This window comes from Salmo salar, chromosome 20, assembly GCF_965601325.2.
Source record: "Salmo salar chromosome 20, fSalSal1, whole genome shotgun sequence".
Lineage (NCBI taxonomy): Eukaryota > Metazoa > Chordata > Actinopteri > Salmoniformes > Salmonidae > Salmo > Salmo salar.
In genome coordinates this window covers 28,478,367-28,497,021 of record NC_138310.1, presented here as the reverse complement: position 1 = coordinate 28,497,021, position 18,655 = coordinate 28,478,367, and the positions used below count along the sequence as shown (strand labels likewise).

The 18,655-nt window shown below is 46.3% G+C and overlaps 1 protein-coding gene across 1 annotated transcript; it reads left to right on the top strand.

Moving 5' to 3' along the window:
• The first annotated feature begins 37 nt into the window (after nucleotides 1-37).
• svopa (SV2 related protein a) lies at nucleotides 38-18,655 on the top strand. The gene is made up of 16 exons (XM_014161186.3): nucleotides 38-255; nucleotides 4,063-4,223; nucleotides 4,493-4,578; nucleotides 4,766-4,864; nucleotides 5,096-5,167; nucleotides 5,421-5,545; nucleotides 6,386-6,449; nucleotides 6,786-6,911; nucleotides 7,001-7,129; nucleotides 14,269-14,342; nucleotides 14,583-14,659; nucleotides 15,522-15,626; nucleotides 15,779-15,890; nucleotides 16,094-16,175; nucleotides 16,653-16,742; nucleotides 16,873-18,655. Exons 1-16 carry the CDS (start codon nucleotides 221-223, stop codon nucleotides 17,086-17,088), a joined length of 1,653 nt encoding a protein of 550 aa, XP_014016661.1. The 5' UTR covers nucleotides 38-220; the 3' UTR covers nucleotides 17,089-18,655.

The following is an 18,655-nucleotide window of genomic DNA, read 5'->3' as shown; positions in this document are numbered from 1 at the left end:
GCCAGGGCAGAGGGATACACCCGTCCTCTCTGACTGGCACACTACTGTGACACGACACTGGAAGCTGAAATTGTGAATACCCCGCTCCTCATTGGCTCTCGGCTGAGAACAAGAACGGATCGCTCTCCTCAAGCCCGTGGTGCTGAAATCTCGCCTCGCTATGATAACAATGTAACGGCAATGAAACACTTCACTGTGGAACCCAATAAACACCACCAAAATGGAAGATGATTTGTTCCAGTTAAGACAACTCCCGTGAGTATTCTCAACAAGATATATGTATATACATAAAAAATACACTTAATTTCTAATTTGATCGTAGCTGGGCTAATTTGCTAAACCGACCCAACAGACACAGCCTTTCTTAGCACACATTTTCGTGATCGTTTGATTCACAGCTGTTGGTTGACAGAATGGTCTCTTGACAATATTATGTGCAACATTGCATTCCTCTGTTGAGATAGCCACCGTGCAATACGCCACTCTACGCGAATACAATGTGGCATGTCGAGGAACTGACGGTGCGTTTTGTTTGAAAGCATCAATGACCGGTAAACAGTAACCATAAACCAACTCCTCATATGGGTGCTACAACAAGGTCGGCTAGTATTTGTATCTATTTTTCCCTTGTATCTCAGGGTATTTTTTACTGGTAGTGACAGTGTGCATATTTGTAAAATGGTTCATTCACATCATTGCCTACTGTATATGAAGCTACTACTGTGACAACATCATTAATCATGTCTTTATTTTGATCATCCATGAGTTGCACCAGTTTGTTAGTATGTATTGGATAACATAATATGTTACACAACATGTAGCAAATGTAAAATTAAAATAAACATATTCCCCTAATATTTCTGCTCGGTAATAGCCACGCATTTAGCCTACCAATTATTGTATAGGGGCTGCCTATTACTCATTATTTAGTAGCAACAAATATGACCATGATTTAGAATATCCATACTACAATGTCATCTGTTGTGCATGATAATCTATTATGTTAATTTATGTTTAGTGTTAAAAAGATTAACATGCTTTTCACTGAAGGTACAGTGAGTTTAGGTAAAGCCTTTAGTTTAGCTAGTCAAACAGATGTCCACACCTGGCTGTCACTATCAATTTCCAACAAAGTTCCTATTGAGACTCTCCTTTTTAATGTATAATAAAATTAAGGCATAACATTCTCTTTATAATTGTTCCTATGGTAGTAAAGCAGTGACTTGGCAGTAGGCCTGGTTACTATTTAAGTAAGAACTGAAATTGTGTAATAAGTGACTGTGGCTGCAAACCTTGAGTTCTAATGCTCAGAACTGCCTTTCTCCGCAGTGTGAACCCCCAAATAATATTTCCTAACAGGATACATACTGTATATCTTAAAGCTATTATGTTAAAGGAGAGGATTTTTGAGGCAATTAGGCCACATTGAAACATTATTGCAGAAAGTGTCAAGCCACCAACACAAAGGTTTACAGGATCTGTCCATTTTCCATTCTCCAAATCTATATATGGGATAAATGTGGGATTGTTCTGTACAGAACTGAAAGAAACTGAAGTACAGGAAACAAGGCATGTTGATTTCTAGGCTCCTCACTGGGCCACCAGCTGTATTTATTCTGCCCTTGGCAAATCTGTGTAGTAATTACAGTGATTAAGACATCACTGGTTCTCCTTCTCACCCTTCTCTGTCTCAGAGGTGCATACAGGCCTGAAAGCAATTGATGTCAAAACATCCCCTGGCCCTGATGCTCTAGGCCCCTGTCCACTAGCTGCAGACATAATTGCTCCCCCTTTAACGTGCATCTTTAACCTCACCCTAGAATGTAATGAAATCCCCAAATTGTGGAAATCAGCATTTGTCCTATCTCTTTTGAAAGGTGATCCGACTCTACTAAATAACTTTAATTCCAAATCTAAATGGTTTGTTCTCGCAAAGGTATTGGAGTCCCTAGTCAACATTTAAGGTTTTTAATGATATTCACTGTGCTCTGGATAAGAAGCTACATTGTATATCTGTAGTCATAGACTTGTCAAAGGCACTTGACACTGTGGACCATACTGTCTTAGTGTAGAGTGTGAAGTGCATTGGGATCACTGGTCATGCTCAGGAGTGGTTTGTGAACTACTGGTCAATTCAAACCCAGCGTGTTAAGGCAGATTGCTTTAAGTCATACACCGTAGAGTTGTGCTCAGATATGCCTCAAGGAAACATTTTTGGTCCCCTGTTGTTTATCTATATGAACAACATTGGGAGACATATTGAAACAGCTGATGTAGATTTTTATGCAGATGACACTGTTCTCTATTCAAGTGGCAGCAGTTTGACTTTGGCTTTTGAAAGATCTCAAACAGCTTTTAACATCATTCAACAGAATCTGTACGATTAATTCTTCTAAAACAAAATGCATGATATTTTCCAATACTGAACACTCTGAAAACCATGTAATTACTACTTTGGAAGGACATTCTGTAGAGCAAGTCAAAACTTACAAATATCTGGTAGTTTGGGTGGGTGAGAAGTTGAGCTTCACCACCCATATAGAGATCCTTGTCAAGAAACTTAAGCTGCGTATTGGGTTTTATTACCGGCACAAAGCTGGTTTTTCCTTTGCCCCCAGAAAATGGTGGATTCGTTGTACTTTTCTCTGTGTTGGACAATGTTGATACTATGTATCTGCCCTCCTCAAGCTCTACACTGAAGACTCTTGACTCTGAATCATGCAGCCCTTTATTTTGAAACCAATCAGAGATGTCTAACTCAACATTGTGATCTCTACAGTGCTGTCAGGTGGACATCACCAGCAACAAGCAGGCTCAAACACTGGTACATTCTTATTTATAAGGCCATTTTAGGAAAACTGCCATTTTATCAATTTATCCTCTCTTCAAGCTCGAAATGAAAGCAAATAAAAACTCAATCTTGTTTTATGCTAGCAGTCCCAAAAATTAGAACTGCGCATGGAAAAAGGTAATTTCATTACTCAACCCCTTGGTCTTGGAATTCTCTCCAAGCCAACCTGACACTCCAGAACCTGTTGTCCCTGGAGGAGTTCAAAGGACAAATAGATGAACAGGTTGTTGAGACATGTAGTTGTTTCTAGTTGTCACCTGTTTGCATTGCCTTATGTAAGGAAGCATGTTGTGTTATTTCACGTACACCACACACATTCCTGCACGCACACATTCACTGTATTTTGCCTCTTGCCAGGCCGTCATTGTAAATAAGAATTTGTTCTTAATTGACTTGCCTGGTTAAATAAAGGTTAAAAAAAAGGTGGTCTGCCTCAATGTTCCTTTTACAATGTTCCACCCTCTATCAGCAATTGTCACGGTTGTCGTAAGAACGGGACCAAGGCGTAGCATGTGTTCCACATCTTTATTCCAAAGTGAAACTTCAAGCAAAAACAAATAAATCAAATAAACAAACAAATAAACATTACTACGTGGTGTGGTGCACAAACACAAAAACAATATCCCACAAACACAGGTGGGAAAAATAGCTGCTTAAATATGATCCCCAATTAGAGACAACGATTACCAGCTGCCTCTAATTGGGAATCATACAAAACACCAACATAGAATATATAAACTAGAACACAACATAGAAATATTAAACTAGACTACCCCCTAGTCACGCCCTGACCTACTACACCATAAAGAAACAAGGGCTCTCTATGGTCAGGGCATGACAGCAATCTGTTATTTTACAAAATGAGGAGTTTATAAACTCCATGTACAGATAACATACAGGTGTTTTAAGTATTATCTTAATTTGAGAATTAATATTTTTCCTAAAATCCAATCTATTTGCCATCTACACACAATTTTTAGGAGTCACACAAGTTTCTCAGTTGTGAACAGCAGTGTGTAACTTCCCTCTGTTTCCCTGACACATCTCACCCACTGATGAATTTCACCACCCAGTCACAAAGCACAGAGAGCACATAGGAACAGCTATATCACCTAGGCAACAGCCTCTCATTCTCGCTTCATTCAGCTCTGTTTCCTTACGGTAGACTGGCAACTGATCAAAGTTGATCTTCCTGGCTTTCTCTCTTGCAGCGTGGTCAAGTTCCGTCGCACGGGTGATAGCACACGCTCTGAGGATGACGACAGGGGCAGAGAGCAGGAGGTCCAGATCGATGGGAGGCAGGCTTACATGGAGTCTGTGGCACTTCAGGATGGTGCACCAGTACCTCGGGAGTTTGCTAATCCAACTGATGGTATGACTGGGTCCCTCCTCAGCCTCCACTCTCACTTTCCCATCCAAACTCATAACAACTCCCATATGCATGGACCACCTTCCCCCTCTCTCCGTCCACCTATCCCCTCCCTGCCTGGGGACCACTGGGATTTTATAAGTGGCTTTATCTATTATGAGATTGACTACAGTTACTCATTTTGTACACATTTATTATAGTAACTTGTAATCCATACTTGCAAGTCATCATCTGTATTTTATGTGATTTCTTACTTGAGTTGTTCTCCCCAGACACTTTCATGGTGGAGGATGCTGTGGAGGCCATTGGCTTTGGGAAGTTCCAGTGGAAACTCTCCATCCTCACTGGTCTGTCCTGGGTGAGCAGCCAAGTGTTAGACAGGGCTAGTCTGGTCAGAGAGGAAAATCTAACAGTTTCATAACATGTTGTGTATGTTCTGTATTACAAACCTGTACATGTGGATTTAATGTACTGTATATGAGCAAAATTCACTGTGTCTTCATTGTTTCCTTCCACACTGGTCCTTATGGCTGTTGTTTTTTCAGATGGCTGATGCTATGGAGATGATGATTCTGAGCATCCTAGCTCCACAGCTGCACTGTGAATGGAGGCTGCCAAGCCTGTGGGTGGCGCTACTCACCTCGGTAATGCCTGACACATTCTTACACTGACTACAAGTAATACTAAATGATGACTAGATTGGTGGGCTAATGGTAGTTGTTGAGAAGCTGGTGGTGATTGGATGGACTAGTAGTGGTAGTGATGAGTTTAATAGCAGTAGCTGTTGATGTTAATGCAGTCTTACAGTGTCACTTTCATTAGAGATAAAGCCTCTACATATAGTGATATCTAGTCCCTCTGTTTCTTTTATCCAGGCGGTGTTCATTGGAATGATGATCAGCTCTTCCATTTGGGGGAACATATCCGACAAATATGGCAGAAAAACTGTAAGTTCAACGACTGGGTTTATTATAGGGGAGGTTATGACTTTCACAACAGAACAGACAGCTATATTGATTAATAATTTCACAACAGAACAGACACAGGCTTTCATGAGACATCAGTTTTATATCAATGTATTGGGAAGAGATGGGGAGATCCATGACAGTGTGATGCGTGGTAGAGATAGTTGGGGTATTTTGCTCTCAGTGTCAGAGCTCACAGCTGTGGATGTGGGTGTGTATGTCTGTGTGTACACAGGGTCTGAAGATGAGTGTGGCGTGGACCATGTTCTATGGTGTCCTGAGTGCCTTTGCCCCCGTCTATGGCTGGATACTCTTCCTCCGTGCCCTGGTGGGCTTTGGCATCGGAGGAGCACCACAGTCGTACGTGTCCCTTCTCTCTGGCATTATAGCAATAGCTACAGTATATACTGTAGTAGTTCATAGTAAAGGATTGGGTTATGTTATTTACCCAGTTATAAGTAGGCTGTCAGGGATTTCGTCGTCAGACGATATGGCGAAATCATCGTCGGAAAAGGAGGACCAATATGCAGCAGGACTAGTTTTGTTCATTTTGAACATTTATTAACTCAAAATAATTACCAAAAACAACAAAACAAACTCACGATATACTGACAGTCTTCTCAGGCTCATACATGCTAGACAAAGAACAATCTCCCACAAATGACAAACACACCCTAATATATGGGACTCTCAATCAAAGGCAAAGAGAAAACACCTGCCTTCAATTGAGAGTCCCAACCCCAATTAATCAACCATAGAAACACACTCACTAGACTCCACATAGAAATACATAAACATAGACCATAAACCAAAAACCCAGAAATACTAAATCAAACGCCCTTTTTCCAAAACACCACCCCGAACCACATAAAACAAATACCCTCTGCCACGTCCTGACCAAACTACAATGACAATTAACCCTTATACTGGCCAGGACGTGACATAATATAACCCTGGCTGCTCCCCTTAGGGACATTGATATTTCTCATTGTCACAGTTGTAAGCAAATATATATATATATATATATATATATATATATATATTTTTATTTTTATTTTTATTGTTTCATTCACACCTGCACTGCTGGAGCTCGGAGCTTAAGAATTTCGCTGTACACTGCAACTACAACTGTGCATGTGACTAAATAAAAAAATAAAATTCTAGAAGTGGCATAATAGTGACATGTCCTTCTCCCTTCAGGGTGACACTGTATGCAGAGTTTCTCCCCATGAGGTCCAGAGCCACCTGCATCTTGCTGATAGAGGTATGGCTTATCCTTCACTATCCTATATACTGTATGCAGTTCCACCTTCTGTCTGTAGCTTGTCCAACCCAATTCCTTTCCCCTACCCTTCTAACTCTGCTGTCCTGTGAGGTCCACTTTCAACTCTGTCAAGTCCTTAATTGATTTGAGACATTAGCAGGTCGGTGTGGTGCACATTGATCCACTTGTTTGTGAGTGATCCTCTTGATGCCAGGTTTGTGGCACCTCAGGAGCAGGATAGGTCTCCACTCTTAGCTGGATCAATGAAGCTTCTTCACTGTGCCAGGGAACTCATCATGCCAACCTTCTCCTGTACCTATTGCTGTGCCCCTGCAGATATTCTGGGCGTTGGGCACTGTGTTTGAGGTGCTGTTGGCCATCGTGGTGATGCCCACTCTGGGCTGGCGCTGGCTGCTCGGCCTCTCTACCATTCCGCTCTTCATCTTTGCTATCCTCTCTTTTGTGAGTATGACAGTAACAGCTACTACCAATTCACTTGAATTCTGTTTTTTTACACTATTGAACGACTGACCCTTTGGTTTTGGAAACAGTGGCTGCCAGAGAGTGCCCGCTATGATGTGTTGACAGGGAACCAGGAGAAAGCGCTGAACACCCTGAAGCGCATCGCCAAGGAAAACGGAGCCCCCATGCCCCTTGGCAAACTCGTCGCTGCAAGACAGGTATAGCCTGCCCTGCCCTGCCCTGCCCCGCCCTGCCCTGCCCCGCCCTGCCCCGCCCCGCCCCGCCCTGCCCCGCCCCGCCCTGCCCCGCCCTGCCCCGCTCCGCCCTGCCCCGCCCCGCCCTGCCCCGCCCCGCCCTGCCCCGCCCCGCCCTGCCCTGCCCCGCTCCGCCCTGCCCCGCCCTGCCCTGCCCCGCCCCGCCCCACTTTTGTATGATCTCTTATATACTATTTTAGGCCCAGCTTTTGGAACTTTGGCTTTCCTGGACATAGCCACTATATTGTGATCACTGCATCCAATGGGTACGGATACAGCTTTAGAACAAAGTTCTATAGTATGAAAAAAATATGATTGACACGTGTGGATGATCTTGTTCCTGTAGTGTTTGTAAACACCCTGGTATGTTGATTAGTTACCCGAGCCAGATTACAGGCACTGGTTACAGTGAGAAGGTTCCACTTGAGTGGACAGGTTGATGAGAACCAGTCAATATTCAGATCCCCAAAAAGGTAGACTTCTCTGTTTACATCACATACACTACAAGCATTTCACACATATTATTTAGATATTGACTGTTAGCACTTGGTGGCCTAGCAACACCCCAAAATAAAAAGCTTTAGATATGCCAAGTGAACCTGCAACCACAACACTTCAATAACACTTGACATAATATCTTCTCTAAGCATTACAGGGATAAGGCTTTGAATATATACAGCAACACTTCCCCCATAAGCATTTCTGTCTCTTCTATAGATGTTATATCCCTGTATTGCTACTGCTGTATCAAATGAATTATCTAAGTGAGTCTCAGAAATGGCTAATATATGAATGTTATCTGATGTTAGCAAGTTATTGATTTCATGAACCTTATTTCTAAGGCTACATATATTAATATGGGCTATTTTCAGCCCATTCTTGGGTAGCTTATCAGAGATAGACATAATATGGAAAAGAACAAACAAGATAAAAATATACACATTTAAGTGTGTAAGTGTCTGTGTGTGCTGCGGGGTTGAAGATATGAGCCCATAGGCTTGGCTCTCTCATCCCTTCCAGGCTTTTAGAAAGGAGGGTGGACAATGAGCCTGTCATAGCGGATGTAAGCAATGTCCCCATGCGCTCTGGCAGCTTTCATGGCTGGGATAAGTTATTTCCTCTTCTGGCGCACAGCTTCAGAATAGTCCTTGTTGAGGAAGATATACATTCCTCTCAAGTTCTTGGCTCTTTCCAGAACAGCTACTTTGTCCTTGTCACGACTTCCGCCGAAGTCGGCCCCTCTCCTTGATTGGGCTGCGTTCGGCGGTCGACGTCACCAGCTTTCTAGCCATCGCCGCTCCATTTTTCTATTATACATTGGTTTTGTCTTGTTCCATTCACACCTGGTTTGCATTCCCCAATCACACTACATGTATTTATTCCTCTGTTCCCCCTCATGTCTTTGTGGGAAATTATTTGTGTGTTACGTTTTGTACGCGTTAGGCTAAGCGTTTGTTATTTTCCGTGTGTTTTCACGAAGCTTATTTGTATTGCTATACATTTATGTTGTGTGACATTTGTGCGCGCTATACACTTTGCCTTGTTGGCTGGAGGAGGTTTTTGACGCAGCTGCGTCCATCTGTATATCTCTCCTGCCGTAATAAAGTGTGCGCCTGTTCACAATTCTCTGCTCTCCTACACCTGACTTCACCACAAGTACGCACACGCCTGACAGAATTTCCCACCTACCATGGAGTCAGCAGGAGCAGTTACCCCGGTCAGAGGAGTCGAGGAGCGTGTCCAGGAACACGCGGCAATGCTACATCATCTCGGTGCCATGATGGATCGCGTGGTCCAAACCATGGAACGCTGGGAGAGACAGGAAGTCTCTCCAGCGCCTCGACCAGCACAACCGGGGTTACCTCTACCCGTCCCGTCCGGATCCAATCCCAGTGGGATGCGTCTCTCCCTTCCCAGGGAGTATGATGGGACGGCAGCACAGTGCCAGGGGTTTCTTTTACAACTGGACCTATACCTGGCCACCGTTCACCCAGCTCCTTCGAGAAGGGAGAGAGTGTCCGCCCTCGCCTCATGCCTCTCGGGGAGAGCTCTGGACTGGGCAAACACCGTGTGGGGAGAAGGAGATGCGGCGTTGGACCACTTCGAGGAGTTCACCCGCTGTTTCTGGGCCGTCTTCGACCATCCGCCCGAAGGGAGAGCGGTGGGGGAACGGCTCTTCCATTTGAGGCAGGGGGCGAGGAGCGCACAAGAGTTCGCGCTGGAATTCCGGACCTTGGCTGCCGGAGCGGGATGAAGCGACAGGGCCCTCATCGACCACTACTGATACAACCTGCGCGAGGACGTCCGATGAGAGTTGGCCTGCAGGGATGCCACCATCACCTTTGACCAACTGGTGGATCTGTCCATCCGGTTGGATAACCTGCTGGCTACCTGTGGACGTCCAGAGGGGGCTCTGTCAGTTCCATCTTCCAGCACTCCTGCTCCGGTGCCCATGGAGCTGGGAGGGGCTGTGCATAGGGAGGCTGGAGGAGGGGCCTTCACGTGCACCATCTGTGGCCGCAGAGGGCACACTGCCGGTCGGTGCCGGGTTGGTCCCTCTGGGAGTCAAGGCAGCAGGCAGGGCACTCTGGCGTCACCCCAGGTGAGTCTGCACCACTCTTATCCAGAGTCCTCTGTTGTCAACCTGTTTGTACCTGTTTGTTTCCCTGAGTTTTCCCCGCATTCCCAGCATAAGGCGCTCGTCGATTCAGGCACAGCTGGGAATTTTATAGACAGTGTTCACCCTTAGTTTAGCGATCCCCATTATTCCTGTGGTTAGACCTTTTCCGGTGCACGCTCTGGATAGTCGACCATTAGGGTCCGGGCTAATCAGGGAAGCCACCATCTTCCTGGTCATGGAGACGCAGAGGTGTCACGAGGAGAGAATTAGTCTCTTCCTCATTGACTCTCCTGCGTTTCCCGTGGTATTAGGCCTTTCCTGGTTGGCTCGTCATAACCCCACCATTTCCTGACAACAGAGGACTCTCACGGGGTGGCCGCGAGAGTGCTCAGGGAGGTGTGTAGGGGTTTCCGTGGGTGCTACTACGGTGGAAAGTCCAGACCAGGTCTCCACCGTGCGCATCCCCCCAGAATATGCCGATTTGGTTCTCGCCTTCTGTAAGAAGAAGGCGACTTAATTACCACCCCATCTACGGGGGGATTGTGCGATAAATCTCCTGGTAAACGCTGCACTTCCCAGGAGTCACGTGTATCCCCTGTTGCAAGCGGAGATGGAGGCTATGGTTACATATGTCTCCGAATCCCTGCGTCAGGGGTACATTCGGTCCTCCACTTCACCTGTCTCCTCTTTCTTTTTTGTGAAGAAGAAGGATGGAGGTCTGCGCCCATGCATTGACTGTCGAGGTCTCAATCAAATCACGGTGAGGTACAGTTACCCGCTACCTCTTATTGCCAAGGCGATTGAGTCAATGCACGGGCGCGCTTCTTCACTAAACTGGATCCCAGGAGTGCGTACAACCTGGTACGTATCCGGGAGGGAGACGAGTGGAAGACGGTGTTTAGTACCACCTCAGGGCACTATGAGTACCTCGTCATGCCGTACGGGTTGATGAATACTCCATCAGTCTTCCAATCCTTTGTAGACAAGATTTTCAGGGACCTGCACGGGCAGGGTGTAGTGGTGTATATCGATGACATTCTGATATACTCCACTACACGCGCCGAGCATGTGTCCTTGGTGCGCAAGGTACTTGGACAACTGTTGGAGCATGACCTGTATGTCAAGGCTGAGAAATGCCTGTTCTTTCAGCAGGCCGTCTCCTTCCTAGGGTATCGCATTTCCACATAATGGGTGGAGATGGAGAGTGACCGCATTGCAGCCATGCGTAATTGGCCGACTCCCACCACGGTATTGGAGGTGCTGCGATTTTTATGGTTTGCCAATTATTTCCGGAGATTTATCCGGGGTTTTGGCCAGGTGGCTGCTCCCATTACCTCACTTCTGAAGGGGGGTCCTGTACGTCTGCAGTGGTTGGTTGAGGCGGACAGGGCTTTTGGGCACCTGAGAGCTCTGTTTACCACGGCTTCCGTGCTGGCCCATCCGGATCCCTCTTTGCCGTTCATAGTGGAGGTGGACGCGTCCGAGGCTGGGATAGGAGCCGTGCTCTCTCAGTGCTCGGGCACACCACCAACGCCCCGCCCCTGTGCTTTCTTCTCGAAGAAGCTCAGCCCGGCGGAGCGGAACTATGATGTGGGGGACCGAGAGCTGTTGGCTGTGGTTAAGGCTTTGAAGGGGTGGAGACATTGGCTTGAGGGGGCTAAACACCCTTTCCTCATCTGGACTGACCACCGCAACCTGGAGTACATCCGGGCAGCGAGGAGACTGAATCCTCGTCAGGCAAGGTGGGCCATGTTCTTTACCCGTTTTGTGTTTACCCTGTCTTACAGACCAGGTTCCGAGAATGTAAAGGCAGACGCACTGTCCTGGCTGTATGACACAGAGGAGCGGCCCATGGATCAGACTCCCATTCTCCCGACCTCCTGCCTGGTAGCGCCGGTCGTGTGGGAGCTGGACGCAGACATAGAGCAGGCGTTGCATACTGAGCCCGCTCCACTCCAGTGTCCTGTCGGGCGTCGGTACGTTCCGTCTGCTGTCTGTGACCAGTTGATCTATTGGGCCCACACATCTCCGTTCTCAGGTCATCCGGGGATCGGTCGGACGGTGCGCTGTCTGACTGGGAAGTACTGGTGGCCCACCTTGGCTAAGGACGTGAGGGTTTATGTTTCCTCCTGCTCGGTGTGCGCCCAGTGTAAGGCTCCTAGACATCTGCCCAGAGGTAAGCTACATCCCTTACCCGTTCCACAACGGCCTTGGTCACACCTGTTGGTGGATTTTCTGACGGATCTTCCTCCTTCACAGGGTAACACCATGATCCTGGTCGTTGTGGATTGTTTTTCTAAGTCCTGTCGTCTCCTCCCTCTGCCCGGTCTCCCTACGGCCCTGCAAACTGCGGAGGCCCTGTTTACACACGTCTTTAGGCACTATGGGGTGCCTGAAGATGTAGTGTCTGATCGAGGTCCCCAGTTCACTTCGAGAGTCTGGAGGGTGTTCATGGAACGTCTGGGGGTCTCGATCAGCCTCACCTCAGGTTTTCACCCCGAGAGTAATGGGCAGGTGGAGAGAGTGAACCAGGATGTGGGCAGGTTTCTGCAGTCCTATTGCCAGGACGGGCCGAGGGAGTGGGCGGCATTCGTGCCCTGGGCAGAGATGGCGCAGAACTCGCTCCGCCACTCCTCCACTAACCTCTCCCCCTTTCAGTGTGTATTGGGGTACCAGCCGGTTCTGGCACCGTGGCATCAGAGTCAGACCGAGGCTCCTGCGGTGGACGATTGGTTCAGGCACGTGGAGGAGACATGGGAGGTCGCCCATGGTCACCTTCAGCGGGCCGCGCTACGCCAAAAGACCAGCGTGGACCGTCACCGCAGTGAGGCCCCGGTGTTCGCACTGGGGGACTGGGTCTGGCTCTCGACCCGAAACCTGCCCCTCCGCCTGCCCTGCCGAAAGCTGGGTCCGCGGATTGTGGGGCCATTCAAAGTCCTGAGGAGAGTGAACGAGGTATGTTACAAGTTACAGCTTCCCCCTGATTACCATATTAACCCCTCGTTCCATGTGTCTCTCCTCAGGCCGGTGGTGGTTGGTCCACTCCAGGAGTCTGAGGTACGGGAGGTTCCCCGCCCCCTCTGGACATTGAGGGGGCCCCGGCTTACTCCGTCCGTTCCATCTTGGATTCGAGGCATCGGGCGGGGGGTCTTCAGTACCTCGTGGAGTGGGAGGGGTACGGTCCGGAGGAGAGGTGCTGGGTTCCAGTAGCGGATGTGTTGGACCCTGAACTTCTATGGGAGTTCCACCGTCGCCGGTCGGATCGTCCTGCGCCTCGACCTCCGGGTCGTCCCCGAGGCCGGTGTCGGCGGGCCGCTGGAGCCGCGCGTCAAGGGGGGGTACTGTCATGACTTCCACCGAAGTCAGCCCCTCTCCTTGCTCAGGCAGCGTTCGGCGGTCGATGTCACCGGCTTTCTAGCCATTGCCGCGCCATTCTTCAATTATCCATTGGTTTTGTCTTGTTCCATTCACACCTGGTTTGCATTCCCCAATCACACTACATGTATTTATTCCTCTGTTCCCCCTCATGTCTTTGTGGGAAATTATTTGTGTGTTACGTGTTGTACGCGCTAGGCTAAGCGTTTGTTATTTTCCGTGTGTTTTCACAAAGCTTATTTGTATTGCTATACATTTATGTTGTGTGACATTTGTGTGCGCTATACACTTTGCCTTGTTGGCTGGAGGAGGTTTTTGACGCAGCTGCGTCCATCTGTATATCTCTCCTGCCGTAATAAAGTGTGCGCCTGTTCACAATTCTCTGCTCTCCTACACCTGACTTCACCACAAGTACGCACACGCCTGACAGTCCTTGAACCTCAGGAACTTGACCACTATCGGCATGGGTCTGTCACCTGGGCCGGTGGTGGGTTTTCCAGTCCTTTGGGCGCTCTCCACCTCAATCTCCTGTGGTCCAACTTCAATTTCTCAGAGATTATTTCCCTCACTTTTTCCTCAGGCTCCCTCCAGGTCTCATGTTGAGATTCTGCAATTCCGTCCACAACCATGTTATTCTGCCTTGATTGTCATTGTTATCATGGATTCACACACAGAACTGATGTCCTCTCTCATCTTGCCGTTCTCCTGTTTCAATTCATTGAGCTGACCCTGGGAGAACTGCAAGCTGTTCTTCAGGTCCTGGACCTCTCTGGTCAGATTGTCCATTCTTTTATTAGTTGAATCCACCAGTATTTGGACAAAATACTTGAATCTATTTTCTTGTTGTTGTAACAATTGTTTGTAGAACTCTTTTTGTTTCGTTTAAAGGATCGTTCACCAATGATAGAGAGACACCACTGTCCTCAACGGTACTCCCGCCGGCTTTGGTCTTTGTCATGGTAGCTAGCAACGTAGGTTACTCTGTTACTCCTCGCAGTTCCAGACACGGCCAGGTCACGTTTAATGAAAATAGGGTGTACTAAAATGGTTGTAGTTTGTTTTGTTTCAGTTATTTATCTGTCATGTTGCTTTTCTGTTTTTCAATCAGGAGGACCGTGGGAAGATCCAGGATCTTTTCTCACCGCATTTTCGCTGGACCACAATTCTGCTGTGGTTTATTTGGTAAATAACCCTTTTAACAAAGAAAAAGTTTGAATTTCCTAATTTCTAAATACAGGTAATTAAAAGATAGTAAATCACATCTGATAACTAATTTCAACTTTCCTACATTATTAAACATAACCAGTACTGCTCGGTTACATACTTTGATTAAACGTCTTCATAAGAGTTGCATCTTTAATTAACCCAGTTTCCTTATGGGAATCCTTATATTGACTGAGCACTGTGTTTTATCTGTCTCAGGTTCTCTAATGCATTTGCCTACTATGGCCTGGTCCTGCTCACCACTGAGCTCTTCCAGGAGGGGGGCGCCTGCGGGGGTGAGTCACTGCTCCTCTCCTCTGACATCATTAGTAACACTCACACAAACACTCTCAAGGACAGCATTAACCTGCTGAGGCCAAACAATCTTATTAATCAGTTAATTCTTAGTGTAATGGGAGAACAACACAGGCCAAGGTCATTTCCGACACACAATTAACATGTCATCTTAACAACTAAAAACAGGATGTTTGTGTCATGCTTTAACCAAGAATAGCTCCCGTTGACCTTAGGTAACATTAGCATATACACTGACTGTACAAAACATTAAGAACACCTTCCTAATATTGAGTTGCACCCACTTTTGCTCTCAGAACAGCCTCAATTCGTCGAGGCTTGGACTCTACAAGGTGCAAAAAGTGTGCCACAGGGATGCTGGCCCATATTGACTCCAATGCTTTCCACAGTTCTCAAGTTGTCTGGATGTCCTTTGGGTGGTGGACCATTCTTGATACACACGGGAAACTGTTGAGTGTGAAAAACCCATCAGCGTTGCAGTTCTTGACACACTCAAACCGGTACACCTGGCACCTACTACCATACCACGTTCAAAAGCACTTAAATATTTTGTCTTTCCCAATGGCACAATCCATGTCTCAATTGTCTCAAGGCTTAACATTCCTTCTTTAACCCGTCTCCCCCCCTCTCCACTGATTGAAGTGGATTTAACAAGTGACATCAATAAGGGATCATAGCTTTCACCTGGATTCACCTGGCCAGTCTATGTCATGGCCAGAGCAATTGTATCTAATGTTTTGTACACTCAGTGTAAGTCTCAAGGCCATTTCAGGAGTTGTGATTCTGGATGTCTGTAGTGATAACTGGTGCATTACGTGTTTCTTGTGTTATGTCTCCCTCTAGAGTCAAAAGGTAGTAAGAGGGAGCCCAGGTGTAGCCTGGAGTGTAAATACCTGACCTCAGACGACTACAAGGATCTGCTGTGGACCACCCTGTCTGAATTCCCAGGTATACTTCTTCAAACTCAACTCAGTCAGTATATTGCTAAACACAATAATTGCTGTATGGGGAGCAGTGTACTGTGAAGTGAAGTAGGTTGTAAATTGTTCTGATTGATAAAAATATCTGAATAGATTGGTTGATGTATTAATGTTGGGCAGGCCTACTGGTGACTCTGTGGGCCATCGATCGGCTGGGAAGGAGGAAGACCATGGCACTGTGCTTCTTTGTCTTCTCTCTCTGCCTTGTTCCACTCTACGCTTGTGTAGGGAGGTAAGACCATCCATTACGGAGTTATTACTACTAGTATTAGTAATGTACTACTCTCAAGTTTAACATGACAAACATCACACTGTGGTGGATCCACAACTGACAACACAGTAACTGTGTTGCGTTTAACGGTGCTGTTATTAACAGTGTTGTTATTACCAGTATTGTTGTTGTTGTTATTAACAGTGTTGTTGTCTCTGCTCCAGGACCTGGTTGACAGTATTGATATTCATCGCCAGGGCCTTCATTGCAGGAGGTTTCCAGGCTGCTTATGTCTACACCCCTGAGGTGAGGTGATTGGCCATGGAACCCCATGGCTACATTATTGACTCTATAGAACGTCAGCTCATACTCTAAAAACAAAGCTGAAGTGACTTGGCCTTAATTACAGGTAGATGGAGGTGGACAAACACGACTTTGATATATAACCAGATCAAACACTGTAGCTCTGCCTCTTCCTCTGTTATTGTATAACTATGTCTTGAGGTTATTTATGGCTTCATGATTATACTACATTTCAGACGTCAGCTTTCTGTTCAGTTGTATTTCTTTGATAGATTTGTGACTAAACGAAGGACTAGTTCTTTGCTTGATACTCTTCTTCCCCATTGGTTTCTAATAAGCGTCAATATGGTACAAACTAAACCATACTGTAAATGCAAATAAGGCGTAAAATAGACATTCCCCTTTGCGTAAACCACTTGAAGTGTCTGTCCTGAATGTTTATGAGTGATGTATTCCTATGGTGTTCTCCTGACTCCATAGGTATATCCAACAGCAACCAGAGCGTTAGGTCTGGGCACTAGCAGTGGAATGGCCAGAGTGGGAGCCCTCATCACACCCTTTGTTGCACAGGTAAAAAAATGTTTTAAAGGTTACCACAACCAATATAAGGTATATTTGCTTTGTACTTAATGTGTACTGAAAGACAGTCAAGCCTTCACAGAGAGACACTACTACTGCATTCCTCCTCTCTTTCCTGCAGGTGATGTTGGAGTCTTCTGTGTACCTGACTCTGTCAGTGTATAGCATCTGTTGCATGCTGGCTGCCATCGCCTCCTGTGCTCTGCCCATTGAGACCACTGGCCGGGGCCTCCAGGAGTCCAGCCATCGCGAGTGGGGCCAGGAGATGATGGGCCGGGCCCATGGCAACAGCTCTGGGGGCATCCCACACTCCGACTCTGGGTCCCAGGAGGACTGAACACAGGCAAGAAGGTGGTGGAGGATGGAGGCTGGAGTGGAAAAGAGGGGCAATGAAGGAGAAGGAAGCTAGGCAAGAAGCCCTTGTCCATTCTCAACTCAAATGTGTCATTACTGGTTTGTATATAGGCACCACAGTGGCTTGAGAGAGAGCCTGCCAGCAAAATGTTATTCAAAAACATTTCTCTCCGATTTTAATCTTCGACCACTATCATGATTTTTGCTAATGTACGATAACCTCACTCTGAGTGAGACAGAGCTCAATGGAGTATTCAAAGTTGCACTGGATGGTGGCAGGGAGAAAAACAATCAGGGTGGGATTGCCATTCTTCCAGCTCAGTATTTGAATTTTACAGTCATATTGTGAGAAAAGAACAGCGAGTGCAATGGTAGAAGAGTGTGATAGAGGACGTTGATTTGCTGCATTGTTTCTATTAACCCGTTTCCTCTAAGAGATCATACTCAGGTCCTACTACTTGTTTTTGGATGAGGGACAAATTGAGGACTTTTGACTAATGAGAGGGCAGCTGCTTTGAAACATCCCAAAAAGTCCATTATCTTGTGCAAAGCTATAATGAAAACAATGACATGTAACGAATTGCTATCTAATGTTACCGTAATTACCCACTCAACATAATCAAATCTGTACATCTTGGGTTGTCTGCACGTCCCCATCACCACGGGAACCATCAGCCACTGTAATCACCCTGCTGTCAACTGACATGAGGCACTTCTAGGAGGTGTGGGGTCACAAATCTCAGTTACACTTCAGTTTAGAAACGCATAAGTGAGGCAATCAAAATGACGACCTAAAGTCTCTCTGTGCAGCTGGTATAAGCATTTATTAGCACTCATATTGTAGTCCGACTTGAACGGGGTTGTACTGTTGTTGCACGGTGACCAAAGTTGATGTAAATTAGGGAAATTGCAGATGGGTACTGATCATGCCAGGTGTTACAATGCTTATATGTGCATGTTGAAGGCTTTCTATGCCATGAAACTGAAGTGCTACTGAAATCTTTGAACCGTACTATACTTTCACCTCTTATTCACCTAAAGTTGTCAGTCTGGTACAGTAGTATTTACTCCACATGGGTGAAATTATTCAAAGCAAACAATCACATGGTTTTTCAGGGTACACCTCAATGGCTGGCTGTGAATACTAAACATCATGTTAACCTGAATTTACATATTTAACACAGAACACTCAACAATACTGATAATACAAAACACACACAAACCGTCATACAACAATTTATCAGAGTGGCACAGCTTTTGCTTACTGGACAAAAGTCATCTCTGTATATACTATACCAATACCTGGTTTGGTTGTTGTTTGTTGGTGAGGTGGTGCGGGGATGGTCTTTGTCCCCTTGTAAAAGTAACACATGAAACAAGTTGTTGTTGAAAATGGTAATGAACCTTGGACTTGTCCAGAAAGCTGTTTCCCACATGTCTGCCATTGCAATTTAGTACCGCATTAAAAATGTCTGTGCACAGATTCTTCTCACTACACTGGATGTAAATGTGTATGATACAACAATAAATTACATTTCAAAAAAGCAGAA

Bases quoted from the DNA above. Each gene is read 5' to 3' on its own strand.
- svopa (XM_014161186.3), top strand. From the start codon at position 221: ATGGAAGATGATTTGTTCCAGTTAAGACAACTCCC. The intron at 256-4,062 runs GTGAGTATTCTC...TCTCTCTTGCAG, and splicing joins TTCCAGTTAAGACAACTCCC to CGTGGTCAAGTTCCGTCGCA. The intron at 16,743-16,872 runs GTAAAAAAATGT...TCTTTCCTGCAG, and splicing joins TCACACCCTTTGTTGCACAG to GTGATGTTGGAGTCTTCTGT.